The 13889-nt window shown below is 31.5% G+C and overlaps 2 protein-coding genes across 12 annotated transcripts; both read right to left on the bottom strand.

Annotated features, from left to right (window-relative positions):
• Positions 1-65: 65 nt before the first annotated feature.
• Positions 66-12001, bottom strand: LOC100746843. Of its 11 annotated transcripts, XM_033318827.1 has the most exons (12): positions 11761-12000; positions 11308-11353; positions 9964-10105; positions 9531-9659; positions 9262-9428; positions 8454-8670; positions 5612-8386; positions 5054-5431; positions 2401-4953; positions 1071-1191; positions 654-970; positions 66-458 (listed from the first exon to the last, which is right to left on the bottom strand). In XM_033318827.1, exons 4-12 carry the CDS (start codon positions 9655-9657, stop codon positions 370-372), a joined length of 6744 nt encoding a protein of 2247 aa, XP_033174718.1. In that variant the 5' UTR covers positions 9658-9659; positions 9964-10105; positions 11308-11353; positions 11761-12000; the 3' UTR covers positions 66-369. The 11 variants fall into 11 exon arrangements, 10 of the variants coding, with proteins under 10 accessions (XP_033174718.1, XP_033174717.1, XP_012236498.1 ...); XM_033318826.1 differs by lacking the exon at positions 11308-11353 and having other exon boundaries at positions 11648-12000; XM_012381075.3 differs by lacking the exon at positions 11308-11353.
• A 506-nt stretch (positions 12002-12507) lies between these two features.
• On the bottom strand, positions 12508-13600 carry LOC100746724. The gene is made up of 3 exons (XM_003486570.3): positions 13440-13600; positions 12817-12977; positions 12508-12737 (listed from the first exon to the last, which is right to left on the bottom strand). The coding sequence occupies exons 2-3, from the start codon at positions 12975-12977 to the stop codon at positions 12668-12670; spliced, it is 231 nt and encodes a 76-aa protein (XP_003486618.1). The 5' UTR covers positions 13440-13600; the 3' UTR covers positions 12508-12667.
• Positions 13601-13889: the final 289 nt, after the last annotated feature.

Genomic DNA, 13889 nt, shown 5'->3' with positions numbered 1-13889 from the left:
TATTATATATATATAATATATATATATTATATATATAATTATATATATTATATATATAATTATATATATTATTATATAATATATAATATATAATATATATAGTATAAAGTTTTATACATGTAACTTACTGAATCTCAGTGTATACTTCCTATTGCAACAAAAATTTGGAATACCATCCAGCACTCTAAACACGATACTCCTGTTATGTATGTATATACAGCAGCATTGTGCGGTATTGACGCATGCATTTCACCAGGTGGGGTCCAGCCACACGGCGATCACATAACCACTTATAACAGATACACAATCAGTCGGATAGGCCTTGACGAGCGACGGTAGCTAATCACTGTCAAGGTCACTTCCCGAAGGTCATTTGTTTTCTCGGGATATTCGCCTCCGTTTTGCCTGCTCTGTTGCTTCAGCTGTTACTAAAACAATGTTCCCGCTGTACGAGGTGTCTTCAATTAAAATGGTATGTGAAATGTATAATTTATAAACAATAATGCGATAAATATTTATTAATATAAGAAGTATATATATTATGTTTAAATATAAGTTTATATGTAGTGGTACCAAATATATTGAAACATACTGAATATCTATTATTTCACTAATCATAAATTGTGTTTATAATGTATATAAACTTTACATACCAGCACCACTTCGAGTTTTTCGTCTAGTAATATCTTCTGTAGATCTAGATGCACCCCTTGTATTGCTTGCTGGTGTTGCCAGTGGCGAAGCTGTGTTCTGTCGAACAGATCTCCTTGTTGTTACTTCTCCTAAGGACTCATTATTGGATACGGATGTACCACGTAGCCTTTCCTTTCCAGCGGTAACTACCGTAGTTGTATTCGGTTGTTTGGTGGTTAACAAACGGCTCTCTCTTTGCACTCTATTACTGGCATTGAAATTTGATATATTACTGGAATTAATTTGACTGCCAGAAACAGTTGTGCTTGTATTTGTTCTAAAATAACAAAAATTTATTTACGTAGCGGGGCTCTCAAATCTCTGACATATTCAGATATGCACTGCTGCTAAAAGAATGCTGAACCGATGTTGCTTACTTTTGATCTTTAGACTTTGGAGAGGCAGCGGATGTTTCGTCTGATAATCGCATTCTTGCTTTTCCTACAGATTCAATCAATGGCTCATCATCAGACGAATCTACTTCTACCACAATGGGACCTAAAAATACAAAAATTTTTGTATCAAAATATTCAAGCCCGATTTCAAAATAATATTTATAAACGGCACAAAAGTAATTATTCATAAATTATGGAAAACATGACTGAGACTGAGACTGAGAAATGATTGAATACTTGTGTAGATCAAGTTATTATAGACACTTATGCAAATATGTATTCATATAAATACAAATATATACAAAAAATTATATGTATAATCAAAACAGCTTCAGTGATTCAGCGTGAAACAGTTTAGAACGATCAATTGTTAGTAACACCTTTATTACCCTGTTTTTGGCAGTCTTTGTTATTTTATAGATCAATATAAACAAACAAACACATATTTAATATCTAAAGAAATTTTCTTATATATACATAGTGTTTCATGTAATTTTATCACCTGAAATATTTGTTTTGTTTTCAAAATCTTAAAAAATGTTTTGCAGGAGACGATAAATGGCGAAGACTGTTTTATTTTAGGTGGAAATATCTCAGAGATATTAAGATCATTCTTATTTGTATGTCTCATAGCACCTGTTAAGACGAGTTCAACGATCTAAGAGGTGCATTGAAGTTACAACAGTAACCATTAAAGATTCAAATTGTTTAACAATTTATATGTTGGTTTGCCAACTAGTAATTCCCTTTATCTTGTCTCGTTCTCGCCCTAAAAACTTTGTTTATTTATTTTTCTTTTTTTAATTGTAGTAACTATTGAAAATTTACTTATTCTTTTTATGTTCTATAAAAGATTAAATATTTACTTGGGCCTGGTTACTGCCCGTTTAGTAACCAGATTTACATACATCAAAATAGCTGAACAACTTTCAACTGTGTCCATTTTGAACACCTTCCCAAGAAATGAGAGAAATATCTTGAAATACTTTGTAGAATAGGTCATTGAACTCACTTTAAAAACTGTTATCAGGTACTGATAAAAAAAGATAAACATCCATTTAAAAAGATGGAGATGACCTTAATATGTTCTTAGTATGTTCTTGACCACCTAAAATGAAAATCTTTGCATCACATGATAATCCCTACAAAACCATACGCCTTTCATAGGAAAAATGTTTTCATAACTCTAAAAATAGTGATGTTGTAGGTAATAAAGTTACATGACATACTTCGTACATAATATACCAATATAGGAGATAACATTACTAAATTACTGAATGGCAATATAAAGTAAGTAATATAAGATAAACACCTTTTTTAGCCTTGGCCAATATATTGAATCCTTTTTTTGACTGTTCTTCTTTGACAGGTACTTGTTTCTTTAAAGCAGCTTCATCAACACCCATACAAGCTTTTATAAGTTCTGCAGCATTCTCTGAACATTTTCGTTTTCCTGGCCTTGGTTGTGGATCATCAGCAGTGCTAGATGCTACAGAACTTTCACTTTCTTGGCGCTTCCTTTTCCCAACTTTTATTGTCGTATTAGGAGATAATTTAGATACTCCTAATTTAGGACTTGCTTTAGCATATGGTGATATACTGCGCCTCTCCTCTAATTTATTAGGACCATGAGGACTACTTTTTGGAGTTTTTACAATATCAGGACTGTTCAATTTCTGGGATCTAGTTCTTAAAGATCTTTTTTCATTGGTGTCATTTGGTATTTCTATTAGAAGTTGCTCCAGCAATGACTTTGGTGGTCTTTTAACATAATCATCTGCATTATTTGAAGTTAGTCTTTCTACAAATTGTGTTTCATCATTGTCTTCTATACATATAACATCCTGTCGTCCTTCTAATTCTTGTTTTCTTCTACGTTTCCTTTTGACATGTTCAACATCACTGGAATCCACTTCTGGATTTTGTGCAGCTGGGCTTGGAGTCTCATCCCTTTGTAAAACTACCGGATTGGAGTACGTATACAGTGGTGGGGTAATTCTAATTGGCTGAGGATCTTCACCAAGAGGCGATTGAATACCTATGTTTATATCACTCGCATCATTTACAATTTTCTTAACCAAATCATCTGCAACTTTTTGAAGATTCATAGAAGGCTCTCTAACAGATATTTGTTGATGGCTTTGTACATTCGATTTTTGGTTTTGATCGGAACATTGTTCTAACTTAACAGGTGTTGCGTTTAAAGAAATGTTACAGCTTTTCGTACTATCTGATCGATCATTTTGCCTTGTATCATCAACTTTTTCATTGACATTAGATTCTACTTTGATTTCAGAACTAAAACTCTGACTACTGGAACATGAGTTATCTACCACCACATTAGCCTCATTTGTAATTGTAGTATCGAGTTTTTCTGTCTTTACCTTATTATAAGCAACATGATTTTGTATTACAGGCACACCATTATTATTTTGTCCATGAGGTTCATCATTTAATCTAATTGCACTATTACCATCTATGACTGTCTTTACATTATCTTCAGATACACTTTCTGGGGCTCTTGACACTTCATGTTTAATGTTCGTCTTACCCTGATCATGCTGGTTGATAGAAGGTTCTAATTTAACGCTACAACTGTCTTTTTCAGAAAAGTCATTTGTTTGTTGCTGTGCGCATTGCAATAAGTTATCACTACTATCCACAGTACTGGGTACAGAAGTAGTCACAATAGTCACAGATCCTGTCACTAGAGGGCTGGATACACTTTTATCAGTCACTTCTAAACTAGGAATCAAGTCACTATGACCACCAGTTCTCTGTGTTGTTGAAGTTGAGTTTTCACTAGATATATTTTTCATGTCATGTTCACTGGAATTTGATATATTGCGATTTAAATGATTTTCAAGATAACTCGCTACAGACACAGGACTTAACCTTTGCGGGCCACTGGACTTTAGAAGTTCCGAATGGGAATTTGAACACATATCACTACTACTAGTTGAGGAAGGCACGTTCTTATTGGTGATTGGTAGGGAAGATTCCCCTTGAACAGCAGTTTTTGCACTGTTTTGTGTTACTGATTCAGACGCTGGCCTATGCAAAGGAGATTCCCCTTGATTCGGTGATTTCTCTGACAAAGCATCCATTGACTCAATACCTGAATCTTCACCACCTCCTCCACTGCTGACTCTCTCTACATTTGCATCTACTCCAATTGCAATTGGAACTGTAGTTTCAAGTAATTTTTGCTTAACTTTCGCTTCTGTTACATTAATTTCTCCGACTGGTAAAGTTGGTTTGCTAGAAGGTACATCAACACTTTGGGATCTGGGCACTTGGTCCACTGAGTTTCCTATTGCTGAACTTTGTGTAGTTTTCAATAAACTAATTCTTTGCACATTATCAATCTTGTTTTCCACTGTGGATCGGTCAGGTTGCTTTATATGATTTTGAATCACTTTCTTATGACCAAAATGCTCTATTTTATTATGTCTGTTAATGGTAGCATTTGCATCACTTTTTGAAACCATATGGTGTTTTAATTTTTGATTGATTTGACTTTTTGCCATAATATTACAATTTGTTTTGCAATTATCCATTTCTGTTTTACTTTTTCCAGAAATAATCCTATTTACAGTTGACTGTGTATTTTTAATAGCGGTTTCTACATGTGTAGATACTTTGCCTTCAATGTTAGTAGATGGATTTGAATCATTCTGTGTAGATATAGTTGGAGGTACTAACCCAGAATTTTCATTCTCAAATGATGAATTGCTAGTAGATTTTGTATTTATATTCGTGCTTGTATTTGTATTTGTGTTTGTATTTGGAACTGTACTGGCGGAGGAACATTCAGAAATGGTCTTCTGACTGTTAAAATGTGTAGCCTCTGCATCTTGAGATTCTGTAACATGTATAAAAAAATAATTAATTGTATGTATTTAATAGATAATATTAAATCAGTATATTTTAATTCATACACAAAATAAAATCATCAAATTCACCTCCTAAATGCAGATCTTTTTCATCCATTAAACTTAATCTTCTTCGTTTTTCTTGATTAATTAAATCCTTCTTTACACCATTTACTTCTGTTAATCGTGAAGCAACAGCATTCAAGGTATTTTTTTCAATGACGGATCGAGTAATTTCACTGTCGCTCGTTCTTCTGATTTCCCCTACTTTCTTAACAGTATTGAAATCGTTGCTGGCTAAAAGTGTATCAGTTTTTCTTACAGATTGGCTTGAATCGCCTTTATAATTAAGTTTTCTCCATTTTGCTTGGTTATCCAAAATTCTGCCACCAGACAATAAATTTTGTTCACGATGTAAGCCATCTCCTGATTCCGATTTCTTTTTAGAATCTCTTCTTTTAGTTTTTCCTACAAAAAAGGAAATAACATTAGAAAATTAGTAATTTAAATACTAAAGAATAATAATGTTTATTATTTATATTACATTAATTTTATTATATTATATTAATGTTTATTATTTGATATCACGAAATATAATGAAACATAGAAGAAAATTTGTACAATAGAAACGTTATATATATATCTTACCTCCACCTATTTTATGCTCTTGTATGTGATTTTGAACATCTAATTCAACTTGAGCTTTTGTTAAAGATTGTTGTGTGTTCAATGGCTGGTTCAAAATAGTAGTTTTATGTTTTGAAGGGGATGGTATTCGACTGTTTAACGGTATATCATCGACATCACTACTTTTACTTGAACTCGGTTTTGTAACACCAGTTTGCACACGTACAACATCCATGGGTAATTCTTGTTTTAAGGCATTAGGTTTTGATACAACTGTTTGCAGTATATTATTTACTTTGCTAATAGAATTGGTGCTATTGATCATTGTGGAATTAGATAAAGGTAATTTAGATGCGGATGAAGTACCTATAATCATGCTTAAAGATTTCTTTTGCAACAACTTGTTCCCATCTATACATTCTTTCATTTTTTTCAATTTCCCCCGCCTTTTTATGTTAGTCGGATCAGATTCACCGTCTTTCAACGATTTCTTTTCCTTTTTCCTGATTTGTACTACCGAAGCATTACGTCCTCTTAAAGAAATATGTAACGGAGGCACTCTTGGTTCATCACCAGTCCCCGAGTTGGGAATACCAGTGCTAAACATTTTATTTACCGATTTATCGGCTTTCCTAATTGGTGGTGTGTTTACAAACGAAACATCAACTTTATAAGCTGGTGTAACAGGCTCAGACTTTTCTAACTTTAGCCTTAGTTTGATTTTTTCTCCAGGCATTGGACTTTGTGCGGTCTCTCTGTTAGATTTTATTCTACTATGTTTCAAACTTCCTTCACTGGCAGTAGATTTCACCGTGGTTTCGGAATCTGATTGATCCGTATTTGTTGTTGTATCATTTCTTCTTGAGAAATTACTGTCTGCATCGTCGTCGGAAAATATGGAATTTGATCGGTCATTCGATGGCGACGGAAAGGAAAAGAAATCATCTTGGTTGTCTACTGCACTCTCTGGTTCTGAATCCGAACTCTCACTAGGCATTGGTTCCAAATGCCCGGTTAAAGGGTTGATAAGAAACTGTCGTATTTTACCAGTCGACGTATATTCTGGTTCAGGCGTCTCTTCTTTAGGCTTAGGAGATTCGGATGTTTCAACCTTGATAGCAGGCGAAGTGACATTACTATTAGAAACATGATTAGCGTGAGATCCACATTGAGAAAAGGCACCTGAAACCTGATTCGTACTTGGCAGGCGAGTAGTATTAACCTGAGCACCTTGTGGAATAGAGTTATTTTGTGCGTTCCACGTGGTCCCATTAGCATTACTAGTTGTAGCCTGATAATTTCTGCTTAAAATATTTTGACTTTGTCCGTAACGAAAATCAGTCGTGGCGTTAGTGTTAACATTAATATTTTTAAGTTGATTATGATGTAATTGTTGTTGCACATTCATTACTTGATTTTGTTGCCCTAAATGGGACTGTGGTGGAACCTGCTGTCGCGAATAAGGAGGAGGGGTTTGCTGACGCTGATTATTTAAGTAACTTAGCCGTTGTTGTGGAACATTCATGCCTACTGACGAGTGCTGCATCAATTGTTGTTGTTGTAAAAGTGGTTGATTGGGCACGGGTGTAGATTGTAACGATGTATTTACATTTTGCGGTTGTACCAAAGATTGTTGTTGATTTGAAATCTGTTGTGTAAGCAGATGCGGAGTATTCATGTTTTGTTGTTGATTCAACTGTTGCTGTTGTTGAGTTAGAACTTGATGTTGCTGCTGTTGCTGAAGTAGTAACTGCCGCTGTTGCAATGGTGTTCGAATTTGCTGCCCATTTACTGGATGTCTAATTGGCAGTTGACCCTGTAATTGTACTTGCGAAGGTCTATAAGCCAATTCTTGTCTAATGGGAAACTTCTGCTGTATTTGTACTTGTGCATGCAATGGTGATGCAGAGTGTTGTATTTGTCCACTAGCAGAAGCTTGATGTATTGCTTGCTGTGCTATATTTTGCGCAGCGCCACTAATTACATTAACTGGATGTTGTTGAGGAATAGTTGAAGGTTGATTAGCGTTAACAGTCGCAAATGCAGATGTAGAAGATTGAGACAAATCAGGAATGACTGTTGTTCCTCCAATAAGATCCTCCGTTCTAAGAGAATCTAGATTCGGTGGTGATTCGCTAGGTGAAGATAGATCTTTTCTTCTAACTGTTGGCTTTTTAGTGGGTCTCATACGATTAGTAAGTCCAGAATTATCGATAACTGGCTGTAAAATTTTTTGGCCAGGTATCACGTTGTTTGGATGCGAGGCAGCATCATTTTGTAAAAGATTTACAAGAAGTGGACTGGATAAAGCAACTTGATTTCCATTACCATTTGAATTCCCTGCCAGATTATTACTGTTTGGTGACAGACTAGATGTGGTGGTAATTGGAGACTTGTACTGATTCGTTAACTGACCAACTGGTGCAACTGATTGAGTAGTAGTATGACCAGCAGTTAATGTTGTTACTGTCGCCAAATTCTCTTGAGCAGGATAAGGCGGTGGTGGCTGTACATGATGCTTAAATTGCATTGCATTTTTAATCGTTGTCGCTTGTGATTCACGACTATGTATCGCTTGGGCAGCGTGTGTCATACTGGCAAATGGGAATGGACCATTATAATTATTCCTAGGTGAAGCACTGGGATTAGTTACTGATTGATTTCCAGAGACACCAACGTTGCTATTGCCTGATGCTGACTGTACAGATTTTGTAAGGAAAGGTGGAATAGGATCACAGTCTGTAGGTGCAACTACATTCGGAGAACGAAACTGTGGTGCCTTTTCTGACGATGTGCCTAAAATAATATAATAAATATTAAAAGGAAGAATGTCTTAATTTTATAAAATATATAAAAAACATACCAGCTGCAATTAGTTGAGCCACATTACGTAATGCTGAAGAAATGCTAGATGTATTACTTGGACCAGGTAAAGCTGTTGGAGGCTCACTGTCCACATTAGTTGTATTACTAGTGGATTCATTTTGAGATTTGGCACCACTGTCTTGTGAAGGTCCTGAACGTAATACAATTTCCTGTGCCTCTCCACTAAAGCGATTGGCTATCCTCAATGATATTACCTATTATACAATTCATAGTTTACATATTTTGTACATTTAGTTAAATTTCTTCAACTTTTATCCTTGGAATACAAATAGCAGGAACCAATGGCTGAATCAAATGCAACTATTAATTATGTATTAAATGTATAATACTGTTATAGAAGACATGAAAAGTAAGACATTAAGAATATAAATTATAAGTAAATAATATTTATTCTTGTTTGGTATTTCTAATATATAAAATTGTAATATTCTGAAAAAATGTTCAATTACAGATATAATTTTTGCAATTACTGCATGCAGAATTATATTTATTGTCATTTTTAATGCGAATCATTTCCAAGGTCACCTTCATTACATTTATCATACTTTTCTGAAAAATACTATCTTATATATTTCAAAAATTTAATAGCACTTCTTGCAATGTTCCTAGTTAATAGAGTATTTGCCATTTCTTATAAAAAAAATGAAAGTACTGAGACAATTTTTTCTACTAGAAAATACAAGTAATCCAAATGTTATAATATCTATATCCTAGGTCTTTGTTAACTCAGCCACTAGCATACAACTATATATACAAACTGATTCATATTAAATAACAGATATTACCTGATCTCCTTCAACCTGCACTGAAAGAATTCCAAGTTGTGTGAGGGTTGAAGAACCCTGAGCTGCCAATTCTCGAAGACGTAATGCAGCTTCTCTGGGTATTGAAAATGTGACTCTGACAGAATTCCATGGCTCTACCTTGTTTACTCTTAAACCATCTCCTTTGTCTATAAATCATTAAATATCATACATTGTATTGTTATACACTGTGTCCAATATTAATGGTATTTCTAAATTTAAAATTAAAAACTGTTATCTGTAAAAATTACCTTTGCAAAGCAAAGATTTAAGATGGTCAACAATGATTTTAAATTTGTGTGGAAATTCTGGATCTTCTAAATTACCTTCACACGTTACAACTGTTTGAATTAGATCACCATCACTATCAGCCGCCATGACTACAATATATACAAATTTATAACCTAATCATATATGCACATACAAATATAAATAAAATTCATTTCAAGTTTTATAAACAAGTTTATTATCATAATTAAAAAGAGAAGGAAGGGTACAGAAAGACAGAGAAAGAAGAATTTAAAAGTAATACATTTCCCTATAATAAAGAATTAATGTGTGTTATTATATTTTGATATTAATTGAATGAAAAAAAGTATTGTTTAACAAAAAGATAAACATTATTAAGTTACATTAAATTATACAGTACAAAATATATAATTTCATATAATCTGTTATACTTACCAACCACAAATCACATAACTACCCAGAGAGGTTACAAACGCCTCAGGGTATCACTACAATATGTGGTGATAAGATGTTTGAATGTCGGTTTCAAACCGACAACTCCAAACCACTCCAGCACTAATAAATATGCTTATTGTTTCTGTAAGATAAAATAATGTACTTTTATCAGACAAAATTAAATAATAATTTATTTAATTTATCTTGTAATATAACTGTGTTTGAACAATTTAGAAATATAAAATGTTATCAAAAATGTCAATTTGTAATGTCATAAATCTACCTTGACATAACAAAATAAATTATTTCATATCTATATATGGTACGACATGGCATATGTAACTTACACATTATAATGTAAAAATTGTCCAATATGTAATTTAATTTGGAAATTATAAATTATTTATCAATAATTACATAAACTTTTGAAATATATGTCATTATTAATTTCTCATTATTAATTTTTTTATGAAAAGTTTTTATTTCATTAAATTTTATTAATATATTGCTTATATAACTTTACTCATTATATATGGAATTGCATTAAAGTGGAAATAACATATATATGATTATAATCTGAAAGTAACAAATAAATTAATTAATTAATTTTCAATTAATTGGAGTCAATTATAAATTACTATAATGTGTAATAGAAGTTACAACAATTTATAGTCATTAATATATATAAATATGAAAATTAATTTCAAATTATAACTCTTACGAAATAAAATCATAATGAAGCTTCAGAAGTACATGTTAAATTAAGATACTAATATACATATATATTATAATACTAATATATTAATTATAAATATAAGAAAATAAAACTAATTTGAAATATATAAAATATATTAAAAATATTAATAAAATAGATATTATTATTAGTATTGGTTATTTAATACAATTTCGTTTTGTTATATCAACAAATGACAAATTATAATACATATCTATAATACATATTTATACAAATATGACTGTAACAAAATTGCAAAAATTAAAAAATTTTATAAATATTCATGCAGAAATATCTAAAAATGGATAAATTGAATCAAGTTTGGCCAAATGTATGAGAATAATAAGGGAAAGATTGAGTATAATATCAAAAACAACGAATAAAAATGTAAAATTGACAAGTCGAAACAAAACAGGAACGAAAACATAGTGCATAAACAAAAAGTGAGGCCAATGAGCATTACTAGGTTATAATTTGATCACGATTTTTGCCAAATTATAGAGATTAACGAAGAAAATACAAAGCTACCATCAATTGCACTATCGATATTTACCGAATCGACAAACATGCGATGAAACATGAACGATTTTGAATCAAATTTTACTACTCACGAACTGCAATTAAAATCTTTTGGGCCACAAGACAGGGGCACAACTTCTATGTGGAAGAAAATAGGTTATAGAATATTTTTTTCAACCAGACATAAAATGTAAATTGTCGCGCTAATCGGAATTTAGTATTCTGGTGAGAGATTAGCTGATTTTGGCAATTTTCATAACGTTTTTTGACAAAATAAGGCATACTGAGCACTAGATATCGGGGGGCCACCATTTTGTCCGTCGGGGGAGGTGTACGTGAAGTGGGCTCAAGCATGCTCAAGATAGACCGTCAAAAATCTGAACATTTTTATTTTGCAGCTTTTTTCTATACCTCGTAATTACATATGCTTACCGAAAACAAAGTTAAAATTCGATAATGATTAGTATGGTAGCCAACGAGCCTCACTTCAGTCTTTGCACAGAACGATTTCATACCGTATGAACACAAGAAAATTTTAACGTTACCCCATTTCTTTCCAACTTCGTGCGGGATTTCTCGCGTTGAAAATGCACGGAGCCACACCACAAGAGCACTAATTTTAATCTAAAATATACCGCGCAAGTCCTACTTCACTTTCTGCACATAGCGCGCGGTAGAAATCACGAAAAAACTCGACATAATCGGTAATATAAAGGGACAAGTCATAAAACGCCATGAACAATAACAAGGAGCCGCCATTTGCAATGCGAGCAACTGACATGCGCAAATCAATCGCGCGGAGCATACTGGGTATTTGTGAGGCGCCATCTTGCCAATCTTAACATTCGAGTTTCCTAACCTTTTATAGTTTCAAATTTATTGAATCTATTTATTTATTTATTATTATATTTATCAGCCTCATATTTCTAGAAATCTAATACAATAAAATAATTTATATAGTCCTAATATGTGATAGGGAAAAGTATTTATTACAGCTTCTAGTGTTGTATAAAATGAATTTTTGCTCTTATAAACAAGTATATAATTAGCTTCAAAATTAATAGTTTTGAAATAATAAATTATTAGATAGTTTTAATATTTTGAATATTTAACATGAGAAATAATTAAAATTATTTTATATTTAAACAAAAGTCACTAATCTGTTAAGCTTAATAAGAATTAAGCAATTCAAGTTATATCTTGAATTATTATAAAAAAGAATGATAGAAATAAAAATAATTATGTTCACATACCACAAGCAATAGTTTAAACCAAATACACAATCTTTTATATATAAAAGTCCTTAGATTTATTTAAAACATAGGAGTTTCAATATTATGTAATTATTTTATATAACATTTATTCACTAAACATGTATATAATTTCTTAAATAAGATTTTATTAATCCCATTACTATTTTATTAATCTGCATTATATATATTTGTATTATAATTATGGATTATAAGATTCCATAAGTCCAGCTTCGTTCATTCTTTGCAATGATTTCATTGGATCATATGTTCTAGAACATAATAGAATATATTAATAAATGTTTGAGAAATAGAAGCAAAATATTAAAACGTTTAAGATGTTTCAATTACTTGTAAAATTCTTCAACTTTCCGTTCATATACATCAGAAACAAGCGTTTTCCATGTTATACCAACAGTAGCACAAAGTACTGTCACTATCCCTAAACTTTTCTTAACTTTTGACACATGAAGATTACGAAGTTGAGGTTTTGATAATCTTCCTTCTGACATCTGAAATATTATTTTCACATAATAATATATGTACTACATATATATTATGTAAATATAATTTTAAATATGTATTTCCTTTTACAAGCAAATATTTCTATATGATGGACATTTTAATAAACATTTTTACAGTCTGTTATTACCATAAATATTAACATTATTTTTCCATGATGTATTAGTATTAGTATTTCCGTGATGTATTAGTAATTTTATATATAACATATATAACATAATATAATAACATATAATACTTAGAGAAAAATATATTTTAGGATAGTGAAGCAATCTCTTAACGCTTAGCATATTATATTAAAATAGTTGAAACATCTATAGTTTAAAAGCAATCTTAGTACAGATATGAAACATATTACATAACATTCGATACCTTTCCTATTTACATAAAAATGGCAATTAATTTAATTGTAAAATAAGCAAAGATCATTAAAGAAAAGATTGTTTACATACTTTAATAATGCAAATTATACACTATTCCACTCAACTCCAAGCTGTATACGTATTATACTTTGAAGTCACGTCGATATTGTATCAGCCGGAACCTCTTGTAAACCATTCGTAAACTGACAAACTGTGAACTATTAAACTGTAGATGCGTTCTGCAATCGATCCTTTATAACCCATGTGATTTTTAAATTTCAATTAAATGAAACTTTTCTTATATAAACTAAAAAAAATATCTTTTATCGTAAAAAAAGCATTTGTTATCTTAAACTCAAGAATAAACCGAAATAACTGTGAATATAAACTTTGTATATATAATGAAATGTCTTTTAAATATTATATAATATTCTTACTGTAAATTTATCATAAGATTGTTTAAAACGTAAAAGTATATATAAATATTTATCGTGATATCTTTTTTAATTGTATAATTTAGCAATTTTTGGGAGAATATAG

The sequence above is a fragment of the Bombus impatiens genome, unplaced genomic scaffold (assembly GCF_000188095.3).
Source record: "Bombus impatiens unplaced genomic scaffold, BIMP_2.2 scf_0127, whole genome shotgun sequence".
Lineage (NCBI taxonomy): Eukaryota > Metazoa > Arthropoda > Insecta > Hymenoptera > Apidae > Bombus > Bombus impatiens.
The sequence above is the reverse complement of the archived record's forward strand: the minus strand, read 5'-3'. Positions and strand labels throughout refer to the sequence as shown.